The 21484-nt window shown below is 33.0% G+C and overlaps 1 protein-coding gene across 2 annotated transcripts in view; it reads left to right on the forward strand.

Annotated features, from left to right (window-relative positions):
• Positions 1-21484, forward strand: part of LOC126888090 (alpha-tocopherol transfer protein-like) — a 75537-nt gene that overhangs the window by 24724 nt on the left and 29329 nt on the right. For both annotated transcript variants that reach the window (XM_050656113.1, XM_050656114.1), the window contains exon 3: positions 13725-13971. In XM_050656113.1, the coding sequence (XP_050512070.1) occupies positions 13725-13971 (247 nt within the window). The remainder of the gene's footprint in view (positions 1-13724; positions 13972-21484) is intronic.

The raw sequence follows: 21484 nt of genomic DNA on the forward strand, positions 1-21484 counted from the left end.
TAGGAGATTCTGACCAATAGAAAGCTACATAAATAAAAATTACAGCGAAAATTACACTCACCCATTTGTCTACTCGACAATTAATAATTGTTGTATGATTACAGCGAATATTTCATTCATAGGAGATTCTGACCAATGGAAAGCTACAGAAATAGAAATTAACCCTTAAAGGACGGACTTTTTTTTATTAAAAAGCTGAAAAAAAGTTCGTGATTTATGTTTTATTTTGAACAAATATTAAAATTATAATAAAAAAATTAAACAATTTAAGTATTTTTTATAAAAAAAAGAAGATTGCCATATGGCAACCGTAGTCCTTCCTACTACCTATATTATAATAAACATAAAAAATTACTACAACTATGAATAACAATAAAAACTATAAATTATTTAGTGTGAAATTACACATTGCACGCTGGGCATAAGCCAACGTTACATTTAGAGCACATCGTTCTCATTATAGACTTGCACGTTTTATTTGCACATTTCTTTTTCTTATTTTCCGGAGTAGATACCACAAATGGCTAAGATTATCATACCTAATATCATCACTAACTCTACTATTAGTGCTGGATGATAAGCTTAACGATGGTCGACCCAAAGTTTTTGGTGGATCTCGAAACTTAGCAGAAGCTACTTTTACAATATCACGTCTAAATTGTAGCTGTGTACAGTTGTGGCCAGACTTTTTGTAAATAATCCACGCATATTGTATCGATACATCAATAAGCCAAGAAAAAATGCACCACCGCCATTTTTTACCCCTTATACTTATTCTATACCTGGCTATAGTTTCGTCCATGAGATCTTGAGATCTGTCTTTCCCATTGCTAAATTGTATTTACCGAAAACATATGGTCTAGGAACTAAAATATTCTTCTTTTCTTTTTGGGAAAACCTTTTTACTTTCTGTAGCGGCAAAATTCCGATAAAACTTTATTACATATATTTGTCGTAAAAATTCAAAATATACCTTGGTAGCGTCTATTTTCTCCATTGGAAAATCCTTTTCGTTCGAATTGCGAACCTGAAGCTCGGCTGGAGCTCGTAATTGGCTTGCTGGTAAATTATCTACCATACCACCATTATCCTCATCAGCAGAATCTTCATCGGTCAATTCATTTGTCTGGTGGTTCAATGTAGATTCCCCCACATCTAAATCGTCCGCGTACGCCATTTGTAACGCCTCTTCAAGAGTAAAGCCTCTTCCAAAATAAAATAAAAACATTCAATAATAGGTAATGAAAGAGACTCTGGTTGCCATATGGCAATTTTAGTTTTTCCCGCCCTAAAATAATTACACCCTAAAAGAAAAAGACAAACTAATGCAACATTTTTAAAATCTAGTATATTCTTATAAATGATATCGTATACTAAACAAAAAATAATTTATATTAGGTATTAAAAAGTTACTTACACAAATCTGATGTACATTTTCTTGCACCAACAAAAATCGGATATACACACAACGATGTTAATCAAACAAACACTAACTTGAGACTGAACTTTCAGTACTACACCTTAAAATATACTTATTTTACTATTCAGAACTGCATGAGTCATCTGCTTTTTAATAGAGAAAATAGGTTGCCATATGGCAACCATAGTCTTTTAAGGGTTAAACTGATAATTTTTGATAATATCCCGTCGTCAAGTATATTACGTCAGATGCCCTTCGTTGCCACGAAAAAATACATTCGGTGACATTAATGACAATTAATGCTTTAAAAATTACAAAAGTGTTGACTTTCAACCGTCAAATATTTATAACAACTGTGTGTTTAATTGTACTAGTTTGTACTTACATAAATAAATTACAATAAAATTTTGGTTTTGAACAGTTTTATTCATGAAAAAATCGCAAAAAATTGCACTCGATCTCTAAAATGATTATCGAGTTTTTGCCCTCGTGACACCTTGACATAATTTCACTCCCCTTCGGGTCGTGAAATTAAAACTGTCAAAGTGTCACTCGGGAAAAATTCGATAATTTTAGAGCTCTTGTGCAATTACTACTGATTATTTCATTCATAGGAGATTCTGACCAATGGAAAGCTACAGAAATAAAAATTAAACTGATAATTTTTGATAATATCCCGTCGTCAAGTATATTACGTCAGACGCCCTTCGTTGCTACGAAGAAATACATTCAGTGACATTAATGACGAATAATGTTTTACAAATTATAAAAGTGATGACTTTCAACCGTCAAATATTTATAACTGTGTGTTTAATTGTATTAATTTTTACTTACATAAATAAATTACAATAAAATTTTGGTTTTTAACAGTTTTATTCATGAAATAATCACAACAAATTGCACTCGATCTCTAAAATTTTTATCGAATTTTTAACCTCGTGACACTTTGACATAATTTCACTACCCTTCGTGTCGTGAAATTAAAACTGTCAAAGTGTCACTCGGGAAAAATTCAATAATTTTAGAGGTCTTGTGCAATTACTACTGATAATTTTTGATAATATCCCGTCGTCAAAAAATACATTCAGTGACATTAATGACAATTAATGTTTTAAAAATTATAAAAGTGATGACTTTCAACCGTCGAATATTTATAACAACTATGTGTTTAATTGTACTAATTTGTACTTACATAAATAAATTACAATAAAATTTTGGGTTTGAACAGTTTTATTCATGAAATAATCGCAACAAATTGCACTCGATCTCTAAAATTATTATCGAATTTTTGCCCTCGTGACACTTTGACATAATTTCACTACCCTTCGGGTCGTGAAATTAAAACTGTCAAAGTGTCACTCGGGAAAAATTCGATAATTTTAGAGCTCTTGTGCAATTACTACTGATTATTTGATTCATAGGAGATTCTGGCCAATAGAAAGCTACAGAAATAAAAAATAAAGTGATAATTTTTGATAATATCCCGACGTCAAGTATATTACGTCAGATGCCCTTCGTTGCTACGAAAAAATACATTCAGTGACATTAATGACAATTAATGTTTTAAAAGTTATAAAAGTGATGACTTTCAACCGTCAAATATTTATAACAACTGTGCGTTAATTGTACTAATGGTAGGGGAGCCCGAGCGGGGATTTTTGCAGTTACTCGAGCGCGTCAGATTAGCATATGGGGAGAAACCTGGTACCCTGCAGATATACCTCTTCCATATATTGGCTCTTAACACAGGGAAGTTCGTTAAGGGGGGCCCGAAAAAAAATCTATCCTTAAAAATACCCGAAATTGTCCGATTAAGATAAGGTAAGTTTAGTACATGCAAAAGAGTGTATATTTCAAAAATCTGACGATTTAAGTGGGGCGTAAGGAAATGGGTGGGTCAAAAATTTCACAAAAAAAGCGAATATTTCGCGAAATGAACGTCAGGTCGAAAAACTAAAAAATACGTCTTCAATATTTTTCAAAAATCTATCGAGTGGTACTAAACATGACCCCTCACGGAGAGGGTTGGGGGGTAAATTGAAAATTTTAAATACAAACCCCGCGATATTTCGCAAAATGAACATCAAATCGAAAAACTGCAAAATACACTTTCAAAATATTTTTGAAAAATCTATCGAATGGGTCTAAACACGACCCCCACGGAAGCGGGGTGGGGGTTACTTTAAAATTTTAAATGGGACCCCCAAATTTTTATTGCAGATTTTGATTTTTTACGTAAAAATAAGCATCTTTTATTCGAGACATTTTTTAGAATTATGGATAGATGGCGCTATAATTGGAAAAAAGGTTTGTTGGAAATGGAAAATTAGATTAAAAAATGGAAAGCGCCCACTAAAATGGAAAATTTTACTTAACTTTTTTTGACTTTAGGACCTAATAATCACAACCAATAGGTCCCCATAACGCCCAAGTGACTGCAAATTTAGCATACTTTGCTCCCCTGCCATAATTTGTACTTACATAAATAAATTACAATAAAATTTTGGTTTTAAACAGTTTTATTCATGAAATAATCGCAGCAAATTGCACTCGATCTCTAAAATTATTATCGAATTGTTGCCCTCGTAACACTTTGACATAATTTCACTCGCCTTCAGCTCGTTATTATTAAATTAAAACTGTCAAAGTGTCACTCGGGAAAAATTCGATAATTTTAGAGCTCTTGTGCAATTACTACTGATAATTGCATAGTAGAAATCGAAAATTGCACTGTCATGTTTTTAATAATTGTTGAATTTGACAACCACAAACTAACAACAGCTTTGTTTATTTAATATTTAAGTTTCGTATTTCATATATTTGCAAACATTTTTCTATAAAATTGTCTCGTTTTGGCCCTGAATCTGCGGAGTCAATAATTAAAGAAGCTAATATTTAAACTGAGCCAAAAAATACAATCGGGAAATAATGTAAACCACTATTATAACTGTGTGTTTAATAATTATAAGTTTTTTTAATATTGGGTTTTGTTGTATTGTTAAATAAATTGTTTAGAAAATTATTATTTCTTCATTTGATAGTTTCACTTTATTTAAGTAATTTTCTCCCTAAATTACACTCGTGCATCAAAATAATCAGATAACTTAGCTTTCAAGTGTATTGCATTTTAAAAACTACTCTCGTTCATTCTCACATCTTGGCGAAAGATCCCTCCTCCTTCGGAGTCGGGCTCTTTCGCCAAAATATGAAAATAAACTCTAGTAGTTTTTAGGCAACACGCTTTCAAGCCAAATTATCAGTAATTTTGATGCACTTGTGTAATTACCCCGATAATTTTTTATAATATCCCGTCGTCAAGCATTACTTCAGATGCCCTTCGTTACTACGCAGAAATAAACATTCAATGGCATTAATCACAATTATTAATGTTTTACAACTTGTCACAGAGAACACCAAGAAACAGGTTTCGCAAATATTCAGGTGAAGATATCAATAAAATATTAGTTAAAATGTTTTAAAACGACAGTTTTATTCATGAAATAATCTCATCGAATTACACTCGATCTCTAAAATTATTATCGACTTGTTGCCCTCATGATAATTTGTCAAACTGTCACTCGGGAAACAAATCGATAATTTTAGAGCTCTCGTGCAATACTGATAATTCGTTGGAATATAATTATTTTGACATAATATTCAAAAGTCAAATCGGTAGAAAATAACAATGGTTTTTAATCGTCGTCAGCGAAACCAATATCGTCGTCATGGAAACCAATTTTATTGAAAGTTTGGTTTTGAGAACCTTGTTAAAAAATGTATTAATTTGTGTATTTTCACTTCTAAATAAAAATTGATATAACTCGTTGATAATTGATATAATTTGTTGTGGCTTTTTCCAAACGTACGGCCCCAGAAAAAATATTGTTCCTAACTCATGCGGAAAGTGATACTTTCTCACACTTGACTGCTTGTCCGAACTCCGTTATCGCGTCGTTCGGGCCAACGACAGTCCCGTGAGGGAAAGTATTGTTCGTCCGCTATGCACGTCCGCATGCGGCACGATTCATTTTCAAACAAATTAAGTCAAAACATAAAGTTAAACGTACGCCGATGTGTGTATTATATAGTATACAGTAAACAAAATGTATATACACATCGACGTTCGTTTCACTTTATGTTTTGACTTAATTTGTTTAAAAATGAATCGTGACGCATGGAAAAAATATAGCGGACGGACTATATCACTTTCCGCACTAGTTAAGAAATAGTATATTGTGCAACAAGTGCAGAAAGGTCAACTACATCATAAGCCCCTGTTAGATCTATAAATAAACATAATGTATATAGGTTTATGGAAAAATTTATTTGTATATCTGAAACTAAAGGCCGCGTCTCACCATCAAATAATTTGATCAAACAGTTTGAGCAAACTGCGGAAGTACGTCAAAGTGACGTCACAATTGCAGTTTTTTTGAAATTCTAAAAATCTGTGCTCTCACTATCAGTCTAGTTTGATCAAATTTTTTGTATTGAGTTGTCTAACTTGTTTGTAATTTATTTAAAATTAAAATTTTTCATTATTATCCACAATGAACACTCAGGATGTGACGTCACTAACTGTCACTTTGTGTCAGTAACTGTCAAGTTTGATCAAATTATTTGATGGTGGGACGCGGTCTTTAGTGACTCACCGCATCAATTGTTCCTCGTTCCTCTGCGAAAACCATATTGAATGCTTGGTAATAGGGATCTATATTCCACAAAATGTTCTAATCTAAACTTAATAGACTTATGCCCGGTTGCACCAACAGATCTTAAGCTTAAGTCGAGAATATCATAAGAATTAATATAATACAGTTGTAATATATTACAATAAGAATACCATAATATAATAAGAGATATAATTGATAATAAGGTAAGAATCTAAAATTATGGTGCAACTCAAGTGATACTCAAGGAGGCCCTATTTATAAGTAGAGCTTAGCTAATCTGCAACTTAAGATCTGTTGGTGCAACCAGGCATAAGAGCCGCAATAGGTGAAATTTCTTAATCATTTTAGGCACGACGGGACCCTATAACTTAAATAGTAGAACCTAAAAGAAAATGTTTGAGCACTGTGCCGTCACTTTTCAGTGGCACATGCGTCTACAGTGGCGCATCAAACTTTCCACTTTTGGACGGGATACATAAATTAAAAAATACCCTCCCTCATTACCAGAATTTAATTTTTTCATTTTTTAAGTTCTATGTGATTAAGACATAAAATTCATCGTAATTTTAACCCACCACCCCCTTCTCCCTGCCCCCACCATGAAAAAATTTATTTTTTGATTTTATTTTTTTTTGGTGGGGTGCAATCAATTTTAAAATTTCAAAAAATTCACACGCATAGTTAAGGCTTTTATAAAACACGTCTATTTTTTATAGACCTGTAGGTTGAGTGTACATAACCTCAAAAAATTTTTAAAATTTGTTTTTTGGAAAAAGATATATAACTTTTTTTTGGGGATAGCTGCAGATCTAATTTTTTCTTAGTCTTGTGTATTTTATCAAACATTATATTTCTAATTTTTTTCAGATTTTTCTGTAACGCTGGTCACCTTCAAAAATCCAAAAAACTGTTTTTTAAGGGGGTTTTGAGGGGTTTGAACGGGTTTTTCTGATTTTTAAACATTCTAAAGGACTCAGTTACTTCAAGTTACATATAACCTATAAAAACAAAATTGATTTGCTATATTATGAAGTCTATAAAATAGGGAAAATCCCCAAAACCCCCCAAAAACAGCTTTTCGGATTTTTGAAGGTGGGGATCCTTACGGAAAAATCTGAAAAAAATTAAAAATATAGTGTTTAATAAAACACACAAGATTAAGAAAAAATTAGACCTGCAGCTATTCCTCAAAAAAAGTTATACGCTTTTTTGAAAAAAAAATTCCTTTAATTTTTTGAGGTTATGTACACTCTACCTATAGATCTATAAAAAAATAGGCATGTTTTATAAAAGCCTCAGCTATGCGTGTGAATTTTTTGAAATTTTAAAATTGATTGCATCCCACCAAAGAAAATAAAAACGAAAAATGAAGTTTTTGATGGTGGGGGCAGGGGGAAGGGGGTGGTGGGTTAAAATTACGCTGAATCCTATGTGTTAATCACATAGAACTTAAAAAAATAAAAAAAAAATTAATTCTGTTAGTAAGGGAGGGTAACTTTTAATTTATTTATCCCGTCCATAAGTGGAAAGTTTGATGCGCCAGTGTCGACGCATGTGCCACTGAAAAGTGACGGCACAGTGTTCAAACGTTTTCTTTTAGGTTCTACTATTTAAGTTATAGGGTCCCGTCGTGCCTAAAATGATTAAGAAATTTCACCTATAGCGGCTCTTAGTCTATAAATTAATCTTTCGAATGTTTTGGTCACGCAGGATATTAACGACATTGGGCGGTATAATGAAGAGACAAATTTTAATATTTTTAAAGCAGTCAGAATATTTTTGGTTCCTACACCAGTCATTAAATAATCGCAAAAGAAAAAATTTAGCAGAATATGGTAAGTTATAAATTATTTTATAAGTAAAGCCATCTAACCCGGGAGCTGTGTTCCGACTATTTTTCATCGCTAAATCCAATTCGTCCATTGTGAAAGAAGTAGATAAAATTCATCTTCATGATTAAATGGGAATTTGTTAAATGATTTTACCACGAAGTTAGAAGCAGTAGGAGGATCTATTTTATTTAGCATTTCCTCTATTAATTTTTTTGGGAAGAGGTTTTTTGAGACAATGAAAATTTTTGTGATTTACAGCTTTAACCAACTTCCAAATTTCAGTCAGTGGTGTATTTTTATTAAGTTTATTTAGGAAGTTAATCCAGCTACAACGTTGTTTGTTTTTAAATAAACGTTTAGCTTGGGCAGCTACGTTTTGATAAACTAGATAATTATTATAATTGGACTGAATTCTATAATTTTTTAAGACCTTTTTCCGTTTTTCTACCTCTTACTACATTCCTGATTCCACCAGGGCCGGATTTAAGGCAGTGGGGGCCCCTGGGCAGAATTGGTGTGGGGGCCCTACTTCCTACCGTTAAAAAGATGTTGATCTACTTTTATAAATATAATTTTAAATTATAAAAAGTACACGAGCTGTAACTTGTTACGGTAATATATTCAAAATAATAGTAAGATGTATGTTTAAAGTCCGGGAACTTTTCGAGATATTTTAATTGAAAATTTCTTGTTTATGTGGGACATATCTAGTTGCATTAAGACATCGTGACCAATGCTCATTGTAGAGAGATGATTCAGACACTCTTGGCGCACCATAGACCGAAGTCCATTTTTAATTAACTTAATGATCTCTAACCACTGCAGTTAGTTCGCATCAGAACTAAATATAAACAAAGTGTCACCTCAACATTTGGAAAAGCATCATTCATATTCTTTTCTTTTAGCAATTGGTACTGTAGCGGTTATTTACTGTAATAACTTATAATTACAAAGAAACAAGCGGTTCGTATTTATATACGATTTTATTTATATAACAGTACAGACGAATTTATTTTTACAGACTTTACTTTACAACTTTTAGCTTAAAACTAAACTCTAATAACAGCGCGCTCCGCTTAAATAGCCAATAGGTCCTGTTCTCAAAATGTCTACATATCCCTCGGCCTAATGAATATTCTGGAGATCTTCACTCACAGTGCCGTCGCTTCTGTGACGTCACGGCTACTGTTATTCCGACGGTTGGAATTCTCCCAAGCCGGGGACTGTTTATTGCGCCGATTCGAAACTCTTTCGTTACAGTACATTTGAAGTTCTTGGCTTATATTTCATTTAATACGTTTTGATCCATCGGATGTACAATTTCCTCACATATGGTTGATGAAAGATAGTTGACAGCACGCTTCCAGGATTTGAATATTTTTTTAAAATACGGTGCTTCAAAAATTGATCATATTCAGCTAATAACTAGAGTATTCCCAATTAATTTTCATTTTGTGATGAACTCGATAATTCGCTTAAATTTCGTTCACTAAACACTAAAATTAATCTTTGAGTTACCATTTTCCAATAATTCTTTATTTCTTTGGCCTGTTTTGCTATTTCAGTATCAATACGCCCAATTCTTTCGTGTGCTTTAGACATTTCGTGATCCATAAGCCTACTATCTGCATGTTTCCAATCACAAAATCCTCTGTGAGTAAAATGTGTACGAACACTAGATAACAATTTACAAACGAAGCGATACACTCACCCGGTGGAAGGTGAAAAACATAACCATAAACAATTATATTATCACTCCTACGCTCCTTCATTTTATACTTGTCATACATTGTCGAGTTCCTTTATCTCCTGTTAATATCTGTTTAAATGAACCTCTTATGTTTGGGGCTTTGTGGGGCCCCCGAAATATGGGGGCCCCGGGCAGCTGCCCAGGCTGCCCCCCCTTAAATCCGGCCCTGGATCCCACCAAATTGGTCTAGGGGAAATGGGAGTAAAAGATTTTTTAACAGGTATAGACCGAGTCGCTGCATTGGAAATCATTTCGAAAAATGATGATGCATTACTTGTGTTATTTTCAGTAAGTAACTGGGTAACATCTTTTCCTAAGAGTGTTTGGAATAATTCCCAGTCTGCGCATGTGCCATGCCACTTAGTAGATCAGTTTATTGAAAAATTTGAAGGGTTAATTTTGATGTCGATAGTTATTGGGTAGTGGTCCGATCCCATAGTGTCATCTAAGACCGTCCAAGTTAATTTATCAACTAAAAAATGAGAGGTTAATGCTATGTTAACAGCTGAATGGTTTCCACTAGAGTTAATTCTAGTGGGAGTACCATCGTTTAATACAACAAGGTCTAGATGATCTATTGCATCTACTAAAATTTTACCATGTCGGTCATCAGGTATAAGTCCCCACCTATCATGGTGCGCATTAAAGTCTCCGCAAAAAAGAGTATGGGATTTGAACTGCTGAAATAATTGTAACCAGTCGGAAAAATTGACAACCACGTCAGGTGGTCGGTAAATAGACACTATTGATAAATTTATAGAAGGTAAAGTAATTGCGCAAACTTCTAAATCTTTGTTTAACGACTGAATGATATTAACCTCTTTAAAACCGAGCCCTTGCGCTATAAAAATACCTACGCCACCATAACCATCAACTCTACATTTTTTAACTAAATTGAACCCTCTTAAGAAAAAGTTTTCGTCAGGCTCAAGCCATAGCTCTGATATAACAATGATGTCAATATTTGTACTGTTAACAAAATTAATTAAACTTGCTTTATTTGCTTTTAAAGATCTGCAGTTCCACTGCAAAATACATACTTTTTCTTTTGTAATATTATGGTTAGGAATCGGGAAGGTTATTAATATTCGGATTCATATCCACTAATATTAAAGTCCATTCCATCTGTGTGATTGTCGGTATTAAACATATTATTAACAAATTCTTTTTTATCTGATTTTGCAAAAGTAACTGGGCTAGCCGGAAAATTTTTTTGAAGTTGTTTAACGAATGTAGATAGTATAAGTACTGACTTTTCTTTACAGTTCATGTATTCGTCCCTATAAGTATTAGGAAGAAGAACAGTATTAGCATTTAATTTTAATTGGGGGGTTTTTTTATTGGTGACATTTCTGTAGTGGGAGATAGTGGGGAAGGTTTCCGTTTTTTGGAAGTAGGAATATTTGTTTTGATAAAGAGTTTCGTTAATACGGCTGAAGAACTATGAGAAGATGTTTTCCTTATTTCAGGCAATGGTGGAAAGTTATTAATATTATTTAATGCCGAGAACCTGTTATTCGTAATAATTTTAGCATAAGAAGGATTTACATATATATTTTCAGCTTCTTTAAAGGAAATGTTTTCCTGAGCCATAATAGGTTTAATTTGTTTTTGTTTTGTGAAAACAGGGCATTTACGGGAGACTGAAATGTGTTCATTGTTTTTACAGTAAATACAAACCTTATCTTATTGACATTCATCTTCCAGATGATTCAAACCTGTGCATTTTTTGCATCTGCTATCTTTAGATTTGCATTGTCTGGCCGAATAGCCATAACGCAAACACTTAAAGCATTGGACAACCGGTTGTATATAAGGTTCTACTTGAAAGTTACAAAGATTAATTTGTATGTTTTGTGGGATTTCATTGCCCAGTAATTGTACTATAATTATCTATCTATTAACTAAACTGGAATTTCCATCTGAGTCTATAATTTTTCTTTTCATTCTTTGAACGCTTACAATTTTTTTATTGGAAATTATGGCTTTTAGTAGGTACTCCTCGGAGAAAGTAGTATCGACCATTCTTATGATGGCTTTTTTGTGGGTATAAAATTTAGGAATATATGCTACTAAATTATTTTGATTTATGACATAATAGTTAACTAGCGAATTAGCCGATTCCATAGTTTTAAATATAACTTTCACGCGGTTTATTCCTACTGATTTTATATCCTCCACTTCTTTACTTAATTTTTTATCAGGGAGTATATAGTGACCAATTTTAATTGGGAAAGCCTTTCAATATGTTTTTCTTTACTTTCCACGAACACAAAATAAGGACCTTTTTCGCCTGGTCTATAACAATTTTCTAAATCAATAATGTTATGAGTAGAATCAATATTTTATTTTTTAGTATTGTTCGGAAAATCATTTAAATTTAAATCGGGCGGTTTCCCGCCCGTTTTTCCCTCATAGTTTATAAAATATTTGAAATGTTTTCAATCAATACTTCTAATAAAATATATAAATCGTCCAATCAAAACAAAACTTTTAAATATAAACAAGAATCAATATTTGAAATAGGTACTAGGTATATCAATTAAAATATAATAAGCAGGTAATATACTTATCTCAACAAAAAGTAAAAATACCAGCACACGAATTTATGTCCGCACTATTAGACTGATGAATTCGAACTGTGTTGTAGAGACGTAAATTGCGATATTTATGCATGTTTTATTGATTACCATGAAGCGTTCGATATTGTAAAGCACGACAAGCTGATGGAGATACTAAACAATATTGGAATAAACACCTATGATTTAAGGATTATCAGCAATCTGTACTGGAATCAAACATCATCTATCCGGACGGAGGCAGGAGAATCCAAAGATATCAAAATCAAACGTGGGGTCCGTCAGGGATGTACAATATCACCACTGCTGTTTAACATCTACTCTGAGGAAATCTTTCAAGAAGCAGTAGACAATGTTGAAGCCGGAATTCGAATTAACGGAGAATGTATCAATAACATTAGATACGCAGACGACACAGTGGTATTCGCTGACAGTGCTGAAGCCCTCCAAGAGTTAATGAACAGAATCGCAGAAGTCAGTCAGAGATACGGTCTTTCGCTAAACACTAAGAAAACAAAATGTATGATGCTCTCTAAGAGGGAACAGCAATTTGGACGAATCAGTGTGAACGGTCAACAAATAGAAAGAGTAAAATCATACACCTACCTTGGTACGAACGTCAATGAAAACTGGGATCATTCCATAGAAATTAAATGTAGGATAGAGAAAGCAAGATCTGCATTTCCCTTGCAGAAAAGTTATTCAAATGTCATGACTTGTCGATACCCATAAAAATCAGGTTACTACGATGTTATGTCTTTCCTATACTGTTGTACGGAGTTGAGTCGTGGACTCTCACAGACGCCACCTGCAAGAAAATTGAGGCGTTTGAAATGTGGCTTTATCGTCGAATTCTGAAGATATCTTATACCGACCACATTACTAATCAGGGTGTTTTGCTGGGAATGCAAAAAGGAAAAGAGCTGTTAATCACAATAAAAACAGCCAAAATCGAATACCTCGGTCACATCATGAGGAACAGTGAAAGATATGGACTGCTGCAACTAATCTTGCAAGGAAAAGTGGAAGGAAAGCAAGGACCAGGAAGGCGAAGGATTTCCTGCCGGAAAAATCTACGTACGTGGTTCAACACCACAACCACAAATCATTTTAGAGCAGCAGTGTGCAAAGTAGAGATTTCCATGATGGTAGCCAACATCCGAAACGGATAGGCACTACAAGAAGAAGAAGAAAGAAAATACAATAAAATCATTATTTAAAAATAAAGTAGCAAACATGTGACGTTTATAACGTTACACTATTAGGCATTTCCAAATCAAGAATACTTTAGTTCTTAAAATGACTGAGATGTTGCAATCAATGTCGTTACCATTAAACTTTTAGATTTTTTTATGTAATAACTGAATCCCTGTTGCTTAATTTATAATTTAGATTAGATATTTGTCTTTGAGAAAAATGTTTTAAACGGTTTCTAATAATAGTATAATAATTATAAATTAATTTTTATAGGTCTATAGCCATACTACCACATATGACACCAAATCTTCACAGAGTTTTGATAGCAAAGATTCTTCCCACTTTAGAAGAGTTTAATTCGAATAGTGCAACAACTGCGGCAACCCATTTTTACGAAATTAAAATATGGGAAGATAATTCTGTGGGAAATCTAATTTTAATCGATTACAGAGATTTAAGAATTTCACATGTTCCTAAATTTACACGTAAAATGTTAAAACAAGTCGGTTTCCTTTTTGAGGTAAGTTTGGACATACTTTGTTTTATATATTATTAACCTACATACTTATTTTAATCTTGTTAATAGCTTATCGGTGTCTACTCGGACAAAATTTGATGTATGGGAACACTGGAACATAAGAAGTTTTAATTGTGGAACAGTTTAAACATTTGGAGCGTCAGATTACCAAAACGTTCCATGTATTTTGTCGGACAGAACATCCAATTAATTTGTTACCCTTTCATTACACTCTCATGCAAAAATCAGACTGCTATTACTAAACAACATGATTATTGTAATTTGATATGTTCTTCGTGTTCCACTCATTAAAATGCTCAGTTGGTGATAAACACCAGTCTGATTTTTGCACGAGAGTTTAATGAAATGGTAACAAATCAATTGGAAGTTCTGTCCGACAAAATACATGGAACGTTTTCGTAATCTGACGTTCCAAATTTTTAAACTGTTCCACAATTAAAACTTTCCCTGTTCCAGTTTTCCCGTACATTAAAGTTTGTCCGACTAGACACCGGTAAGCTATTAACAAATTTTCAGCTTGCTATTAATCAACTTTTTTTGGTACGCCGGATCCAGGTCTATTATATACACCTACATACTAGCCACAGACATAATGTACAATAATCTCCTACGTTGAGGAAATTGGTAAACCTATCTTGTTTTCTTGAATTCATGACCAAAAATGCACTAATTTCAATAACAAAACACAGATAATGTCTTATGGTCGGTGCACATATAATATGCGAGCCGAACTGTTTGCGAATCCTACATTCGTACGGCAGGACAAACAACTTGCGAGTTGTTAGTTCGCAGCTCGTCACCAACCACGTTCTGTCGGGTTTTGGGACCAACACAAAGGGTATTCGATGTTCCTAGCTTCAATGTAGTTTAATTGTTAGAAACTTTATACAATTACTACTAAAAATAATAAAATTAAGTATGTAAATTACAATATGTCAATTTTCTTGCACTCCAAGGATAAGCACACACCACGCTTGCACTCCTACACAGACAAATATTTATTATTTATTAAGCTCAACAGGCCGTGAAGGCCTAGGGCTGAAAGATTTAATTTTTCCTTACAATTACTATTACATATTTATATATAATGCTATATCCTATACTACTATAATATATACAATATTACATTTGTTTGTATAAAACACTTAATACTACACTTAACATTATAGTCTTTCCATACATTTCTTCACCACTTCCTTCCATTGTTTTCTGTCCAAAGCTTTTTCTTTCCAGTTTACAAAATTACTTTGTTTTAAGTCTTCATATACGCTGTCCTTCCATCTCCTTCTTGGTCTTCCTATTCTTCTTTTTTGTATTGGCTTACGTAATAGCACCATTTTTGGCATTCTCGCCTTTCCCATTCTTTCTATGTGTCCTAAGTATCGGATTCTCTGTGCTTTGATTGCCGTCGTTATTTTTGGTTCATTATATAGTTCTTCAAGTTCCTTATTATTTCTTCTTCTCCATTGACCGTCTATTTTCACGCCTCCATATATTGCTCGTTGTATTTTCCTCTCCCATCTTTCTAAAAGGTCTATTTCTGATTTTTTAAGCACCCATGTTTCACATGCATATGTAGCTGTAGGTCTGATAACTGTTTTGTAGATTCTTATTTTTGTTTTTCTTGACACATCTTTGGATTTCATTAATGGACGCAATGCTCCATACTTTTTGTTTGCTTTTGCTATTCTTGCTTTTATTTCCCCTTCCCCATGTCCCTTTTCATCTACTTTTACACCCAGGTATGTAAATTCTGAAACTCTTTTAAATGCGCATACATTTTCTCCTTCTATCTCCAATGTGAAATTGTCTTCATTTTCTTTATCTGTTTCTCCCATTATCATGTATTTTGTCTTTTCCTTATTTATGAGAAGACCAAAAGGTTTGGCTTGTTTTATTATATTGCTCATTAATTTTGTTAGCTCTTTCTTACTTGTCGATAATAATGTTAGATCATCTGCGAATGCAATACATTGGTGGCCATTTTTAAAAATCGTTTCCTGTGTGCTTATTTTACTTTTCCTGATTATTCCTTCCAGTATTACATTAAAAAGAGTCGTTGATAGTGGGTCTCCTTGTCTTAATCCTTCCTTTGTTTCAAAATTATTTGATTTATGTCCCTTCCATGCTATTTCGTTTGTGGAGTTATCCATAGTCATCTTTACCATCCTGACGATTTTACTTGGTATGCCCATTTCTTTCATTAGTGCGTACATCTGTTGCCGCTTTACCGTATCATAGGCCTGTTTAAAGTCGACGAACAGGACGTATACTGCTATTTTATGTTCGTAGCACGTAGTTTGGATTTCTTTTAACGCAAATATTTGGTCTGTCGTCGACCTATTACTTCTGAATCCTGCCTGATATTCGCCCAATATCTTTTCCGTGTATTGATTCAGCTTTTTTCTTAAGATGTTTGTCAATATTTTGTACACGACTTCTAGCAACGCGATACCTCTATAATTTTCACATCTCATTTTATCACCTTTTTTATGTATGGGGCATATCCTTGCCCTGGTCCATTCTCCTGGCATTCTTTCTGTTTCCCATATACTTTTTATCAGGCTATGTATCTCCTTGTGTAGTCTTTTTCCTCCTGCCTTTATCATTTCCGCCGATATTTCCGTTATTCCTGGACTTTTATTGTTTTTTAGCCCTCTTATTTCATTTTCTATTTCTTCCCTCGTAGGTGTTTCTATTACTATATGGTCATCTTCAATTTCCTGGATTGTTCCCCTTTCTTCTTCGTTTTTGTTTAAAAGTTGTGTAAAATAAGTTTGCCAATTTCTCATTATTTCCCCGGGTTCATTTATTAATATTCCTTCCTCATTTTTCATATATGGGTTATGTTTCTGATATCCCCTTTCCATTTTTCTTGTTTCCTGGTAAAAGGATCTTATTTCCTTTTTTTGGAATTTTTCCTCTATCACTTTGAGTTTTTCTTCGTTGTATTTTCTTTTTTTATTTCTGCATGTTCTCTTCATAATTCTCTTCAATTCTCTATATTCTTGTGTGCTAATGTCACTATTATTTCTTAAGTTTTTTATTCTTATTTTTCTAATTTCTTCTGCTATTTTTTGACATTCCTCATCATACCATTGTTTTGCTTTTTGTTTTCTATTACCTTTAATTAATATTTCTTTACTGGTGTTTAAAACTGCTTCTTTTATGCTTTCCCACTTTTCTTCCGGGTCTAGTGTTTCTGGTTCTTCGTTTAGTCTGCCGGTTATTTGTTGTTCGTACTTCTTCTGTGTCATATTATCTTTTAGTATTGCTGTGTTGAATTGTTTTTTGATTTCTTTGTCCCTTTGATTGTCTTTCTTTATATTAGCATTTATTCTATAGGCTGCTCTTACCAAAAAGTGATCTGAGTCACATTCCGCTCCTCTCATACTTTTTATATTTATTATATTATGGGCGTGCTTCTTCTCTATTAATATGTGGTCTATTTGATTTATTGTCCTTTTGTCAGGGGAAATCCACGTTCCTTTATGTATATCTTTTCTGCGTTGGTATGTGCTTTTTATTACCATTTGTCTTTCTGTGGCAAAACCTATAATTCGTTGACCATTATCATTTGATACATCGTGTTTACTGTATTTTCCTGTTATATTTTCATATATATCCTCTTTTCCCACTTTAGCATTGCAGTCTCCCATTACTATTTTGATATCAAATGCTGGTAATCTGTCATATTCTCTCTCTAGTTGCTCATAGTATGCATCTTTGTCTTCTTCGGTGGCGTCTTCTATTGGTGCATGTACATTTATTATGCTTATGTTTCGTTGATTCCCTTTTAACCTGATTGTGCACATTCTATCTGATATCGGCTTGAAATTCATCACTCTGGTTTTCCATCTTTTCTGTATGATAAAGCCTGTTCCTAGCAATCTGTTATTCCCCCCACTTTTAAAAAATACTATATCATCTATTTCTACTATTTCTGTGTCTAATTGTTTTGTTTCTTGTAAAGCTAATATATCTATTTCATATCTTTTTGTTTCTCTAATTAATTCTTTAAGTTTTCCAGTTTCATAAGTGCCTCTTACGTTCCATGTTCCCAAATTAGTTTTCATTTTCTTGTTTTTAATCCCAATCGTCTCCTTGTCCATTGCCGTTGTTGCTACCGTTTCATTTACGTCGTTTAGTTTTTTTGGTTTCTGTTTTGGTTTTCTATTTTTAAGAGTTGTTGCTGATGTTTATTCCATGTCCATACCTCCTCATTTATTTTTATTTTTTGAAATCCTACCTTGACGTTTTTTCCTTCCAATTTAGCCTCTTTTGCCTTCGTTCTGATTTTACCCTGTATCATCCGTTCATTTTTGTCCATGTCGTCATTAATATATATTTCTTTTCCCTTTATGTCTCTCAATTTGCCTTTATTTTTCATAATTTCTTCTTTGTCCGTTGCATTTTCGAGCTCAATCAAGCAGGATTTACTTCCAATTTTTCTTGCGCTTTTTATTTTTGTCTCAACTTTTAGTGCATTGCATAAAAAATCTTGGACGTTATCTTTTGTTATGTTTTGGTCGTAGGTATCCATGTCTACTCCCTGCAGTATTATATTATTTCGTCTTTTGTCCTTTTCCATTCTGTCTATTTTATTTTCCAATTCTTCCACTTTTTGTTGGGTTTCTCTGTTTTCCTGTTTCAGCTTTTCATTTTCTTGTCTGAGTTCCTTCATTTCCGCTCTGTACTCTTTTTGCTCTTCTCTTAGTTCCCTTATTTCCATTGTGATAATATTTAGGCTCTCCAATATTTTTTCTAGTTGCCTATCATTCCCAGGCGACCGATGTACTTTTTTACTTCTGCTATCGTCTGCCTCATCTTCCGATTCATCTCCTCTTTTTCTTGTCTTTTCGTCCACACTATACTCGTTCTCAGCCATTTTGTACGTAGCGTTAACTGGGCACACCTGTTTCAACCACGAGGAGGTATGCCCAATTATCCACGCACCAAAATTGCTTTTGTTTTTCGGCAGGTGTTTCTATTTTTTTTAAATCCGGCAACACCGCTTGAAATTTGACCAGCGTTCGCCAGTGTTTATAAGCTTATCTGTTAGCTGTTAACCTCACTTTTATTTGTCCGTTTAGTATTTTATACTATTTTTTACCGTTTTTACTTATATTATTCTTGCATTAGGTAGGGCACAGTTTATACCTTACCTTTTTCACTCACTCAGCTTTCAATGTTCGCTGCACCACGCGAAAATCGGGTAAAATGCAGGCGAAAATTAAAACACTTTGTTTTCTATCTAATGCCACATACACAGACAAAACTGTTATTAAACACAAGTTAGTTCGTAGATGATTCGTTGCTTGTCATGGATCTTGATAAGTTTGTGATGAGTTTGCTATAAATATATTAAAAAAACTAATCGCAAGCAGTTCGCGAACAGTTCGGCTCGCATATGTGTACCGACCTTTAATATAACCAATATATAGGAGTAGATTGTTTAGACAAAAATGTTCTAAAAGCCCTTCAATCTGCAGAACCCTAAGATGGTCTTTAGTAATTCTACATACATCCGAAACTAAGATTGCAAATACAGATAATAAAGAAATAAAAGAAAAAAGTGTGATCTGATTAGAAGAAAGAAGTGAAACAATTATTTGTCCAGGATCAAATAAAAAGACGGTACATAAGTAAAAAAAAAGAAACTGGGGTAGTAGGGTGCTTTAAATATAGCTGGTATTCGGCTTTTGTAATTCTTCCTTCGATATTTCTAGGCACGCCCTTTCCCCATCGGAGCAGACGAAGTTTGGTAATACAGAGAGAACGACCACACTTCTACTATACTTAAAACACTGGTTTTGGTACTAGGGTGAACTTTATTGATTAAAACTGCACAAAAATATAGCACTACATAAACTGGACCGCGTTATGTAATAACGGATTAACCGCCAAAAGTCCAAAATCGAGATAATAGTGCCATCTTGCAGCTAGGGCGCAAATCTATGTATAAAAATATGTTTTTTGTAAAAAAAATTTAAAAAAAAGCTGTTTTTGAATGCCTGTATTAAGCGACATTTTTTATTTTCTTAAAAAAAATCCCACACTAGGATTTGTAATATCGAACTAAACGCCAATAATGGTACATAATCCATTGTCATAAACAAAAATCCGCATCTTTGTAAGTGTAATAACGAATCAAGCGCCACGAATAGTCGGTTAATTCTTTATTACAAAACATAACATATATACTAACGTTTAAGATATCGAATTAAAAGACATCCTTTGTCAGGTAACATCAGATTAAGCGCCAAATATGTCTCTTAATCCGCTATTCGGATCTTAACTCATGCATATCTTAAAAAATCATTAACGAATTAAGCGACATTTGATCGAATAACTTTTAAAATATAAATTATTTTTAAAAAATTTTAAACACATGTAAAAGTCTATTTACATTTGCATTAATATATTAAATATGAAACATGTCAGTACTATATTTTAGAAATAGTACCAAAAACAAATTTAAAATCTTTAAACCGATTTATCTCAAAACTTCATTTTGGCGCTTAATCCGCTATTACATAACGCGGTCCAACTTAACTAACCCTACAGCGGAGTGACAAAATCTAAGAGCGCTTGTTGGCGTTGTCGATGTGTGTGTTGAGTTGAATGTGCGTACATACTTAAATAGTATTAGGCCAGGGTAATAAGACAAAAATATACCCTGTTCGTGACACACGAGCAGCCAGGGTACTGAAGCGTTTTTTTCACAGGTAATACCTATAAGAGCAAATTGTAACTATTTCCTGCGTAGGATCTGGCGGCTATTTTTATTTATAAACAATTAACTGCCAAAAAATGGCATTTTTCCCTTTTTTTTCACATGAATGGAAAACAGTGGAACTTATGATTTTTTTTTAGTACAAATATCTTTGAGATTATGGAAAAAGCTTTAAAATTACATATTACAAAGATTGATATACTCATTTATTGTTAATATAATTGCGAAAAAAGGTCGGAATTGCAAAAAAAATTATTTTTGCAATAACTGCTGTAAAAATTAGTGTACAGATTTGAATTTTTTGTCAAATGAGGGTTCTTTGGTGCTTAATATGTGATAAAAATTTCAAAGCGATTCATTCAATTGTTTAAATTTTATTCAAATTGTTTTTCCCAGAGAGCATTTTTTTGCAATAACATAAGTCAGAAAAAAATGACGTTAGAACCATTCCACAGGTGTCAAATGAAAGAGCGTGAACTATATTTTCAACTTGGTTTAAAAAGCAAAAAAAATGCATTTATTAGTAATAAATAATTATGCAAAAGTATCGTAAATCTTTCCTTATAAAGTTTTTGAATAACTTTTACCAAAAACATTAACTTTTTTACCCCGTTTTAAGTGCTCAACTACCAAGTAATGTTATTTATATCATAATTGATAAAAAATTGTAATAAATATACATAATTTCTTATATAACAAAATAAAAAGTTTATAAGGAAAGATTTACGATACTTTTGCATAATTATTTATTACTAATAA

This window comes from Diabrotica virgifera, chromosome 7 (genome assembly GCF_917563875.1).
Source record: "Diabrotica virgifera virgifera chromosome 7, PGI_DIABVI_V3a".
In the NCBI taxonomy this organism is placed as follows: domain Eukaryota; kingdom Metazoa; phylum Arthropoda; class Insecta; order Coleoptera; family Chrysomelidae; genus Diabrotica; species Diabrotica virgifera.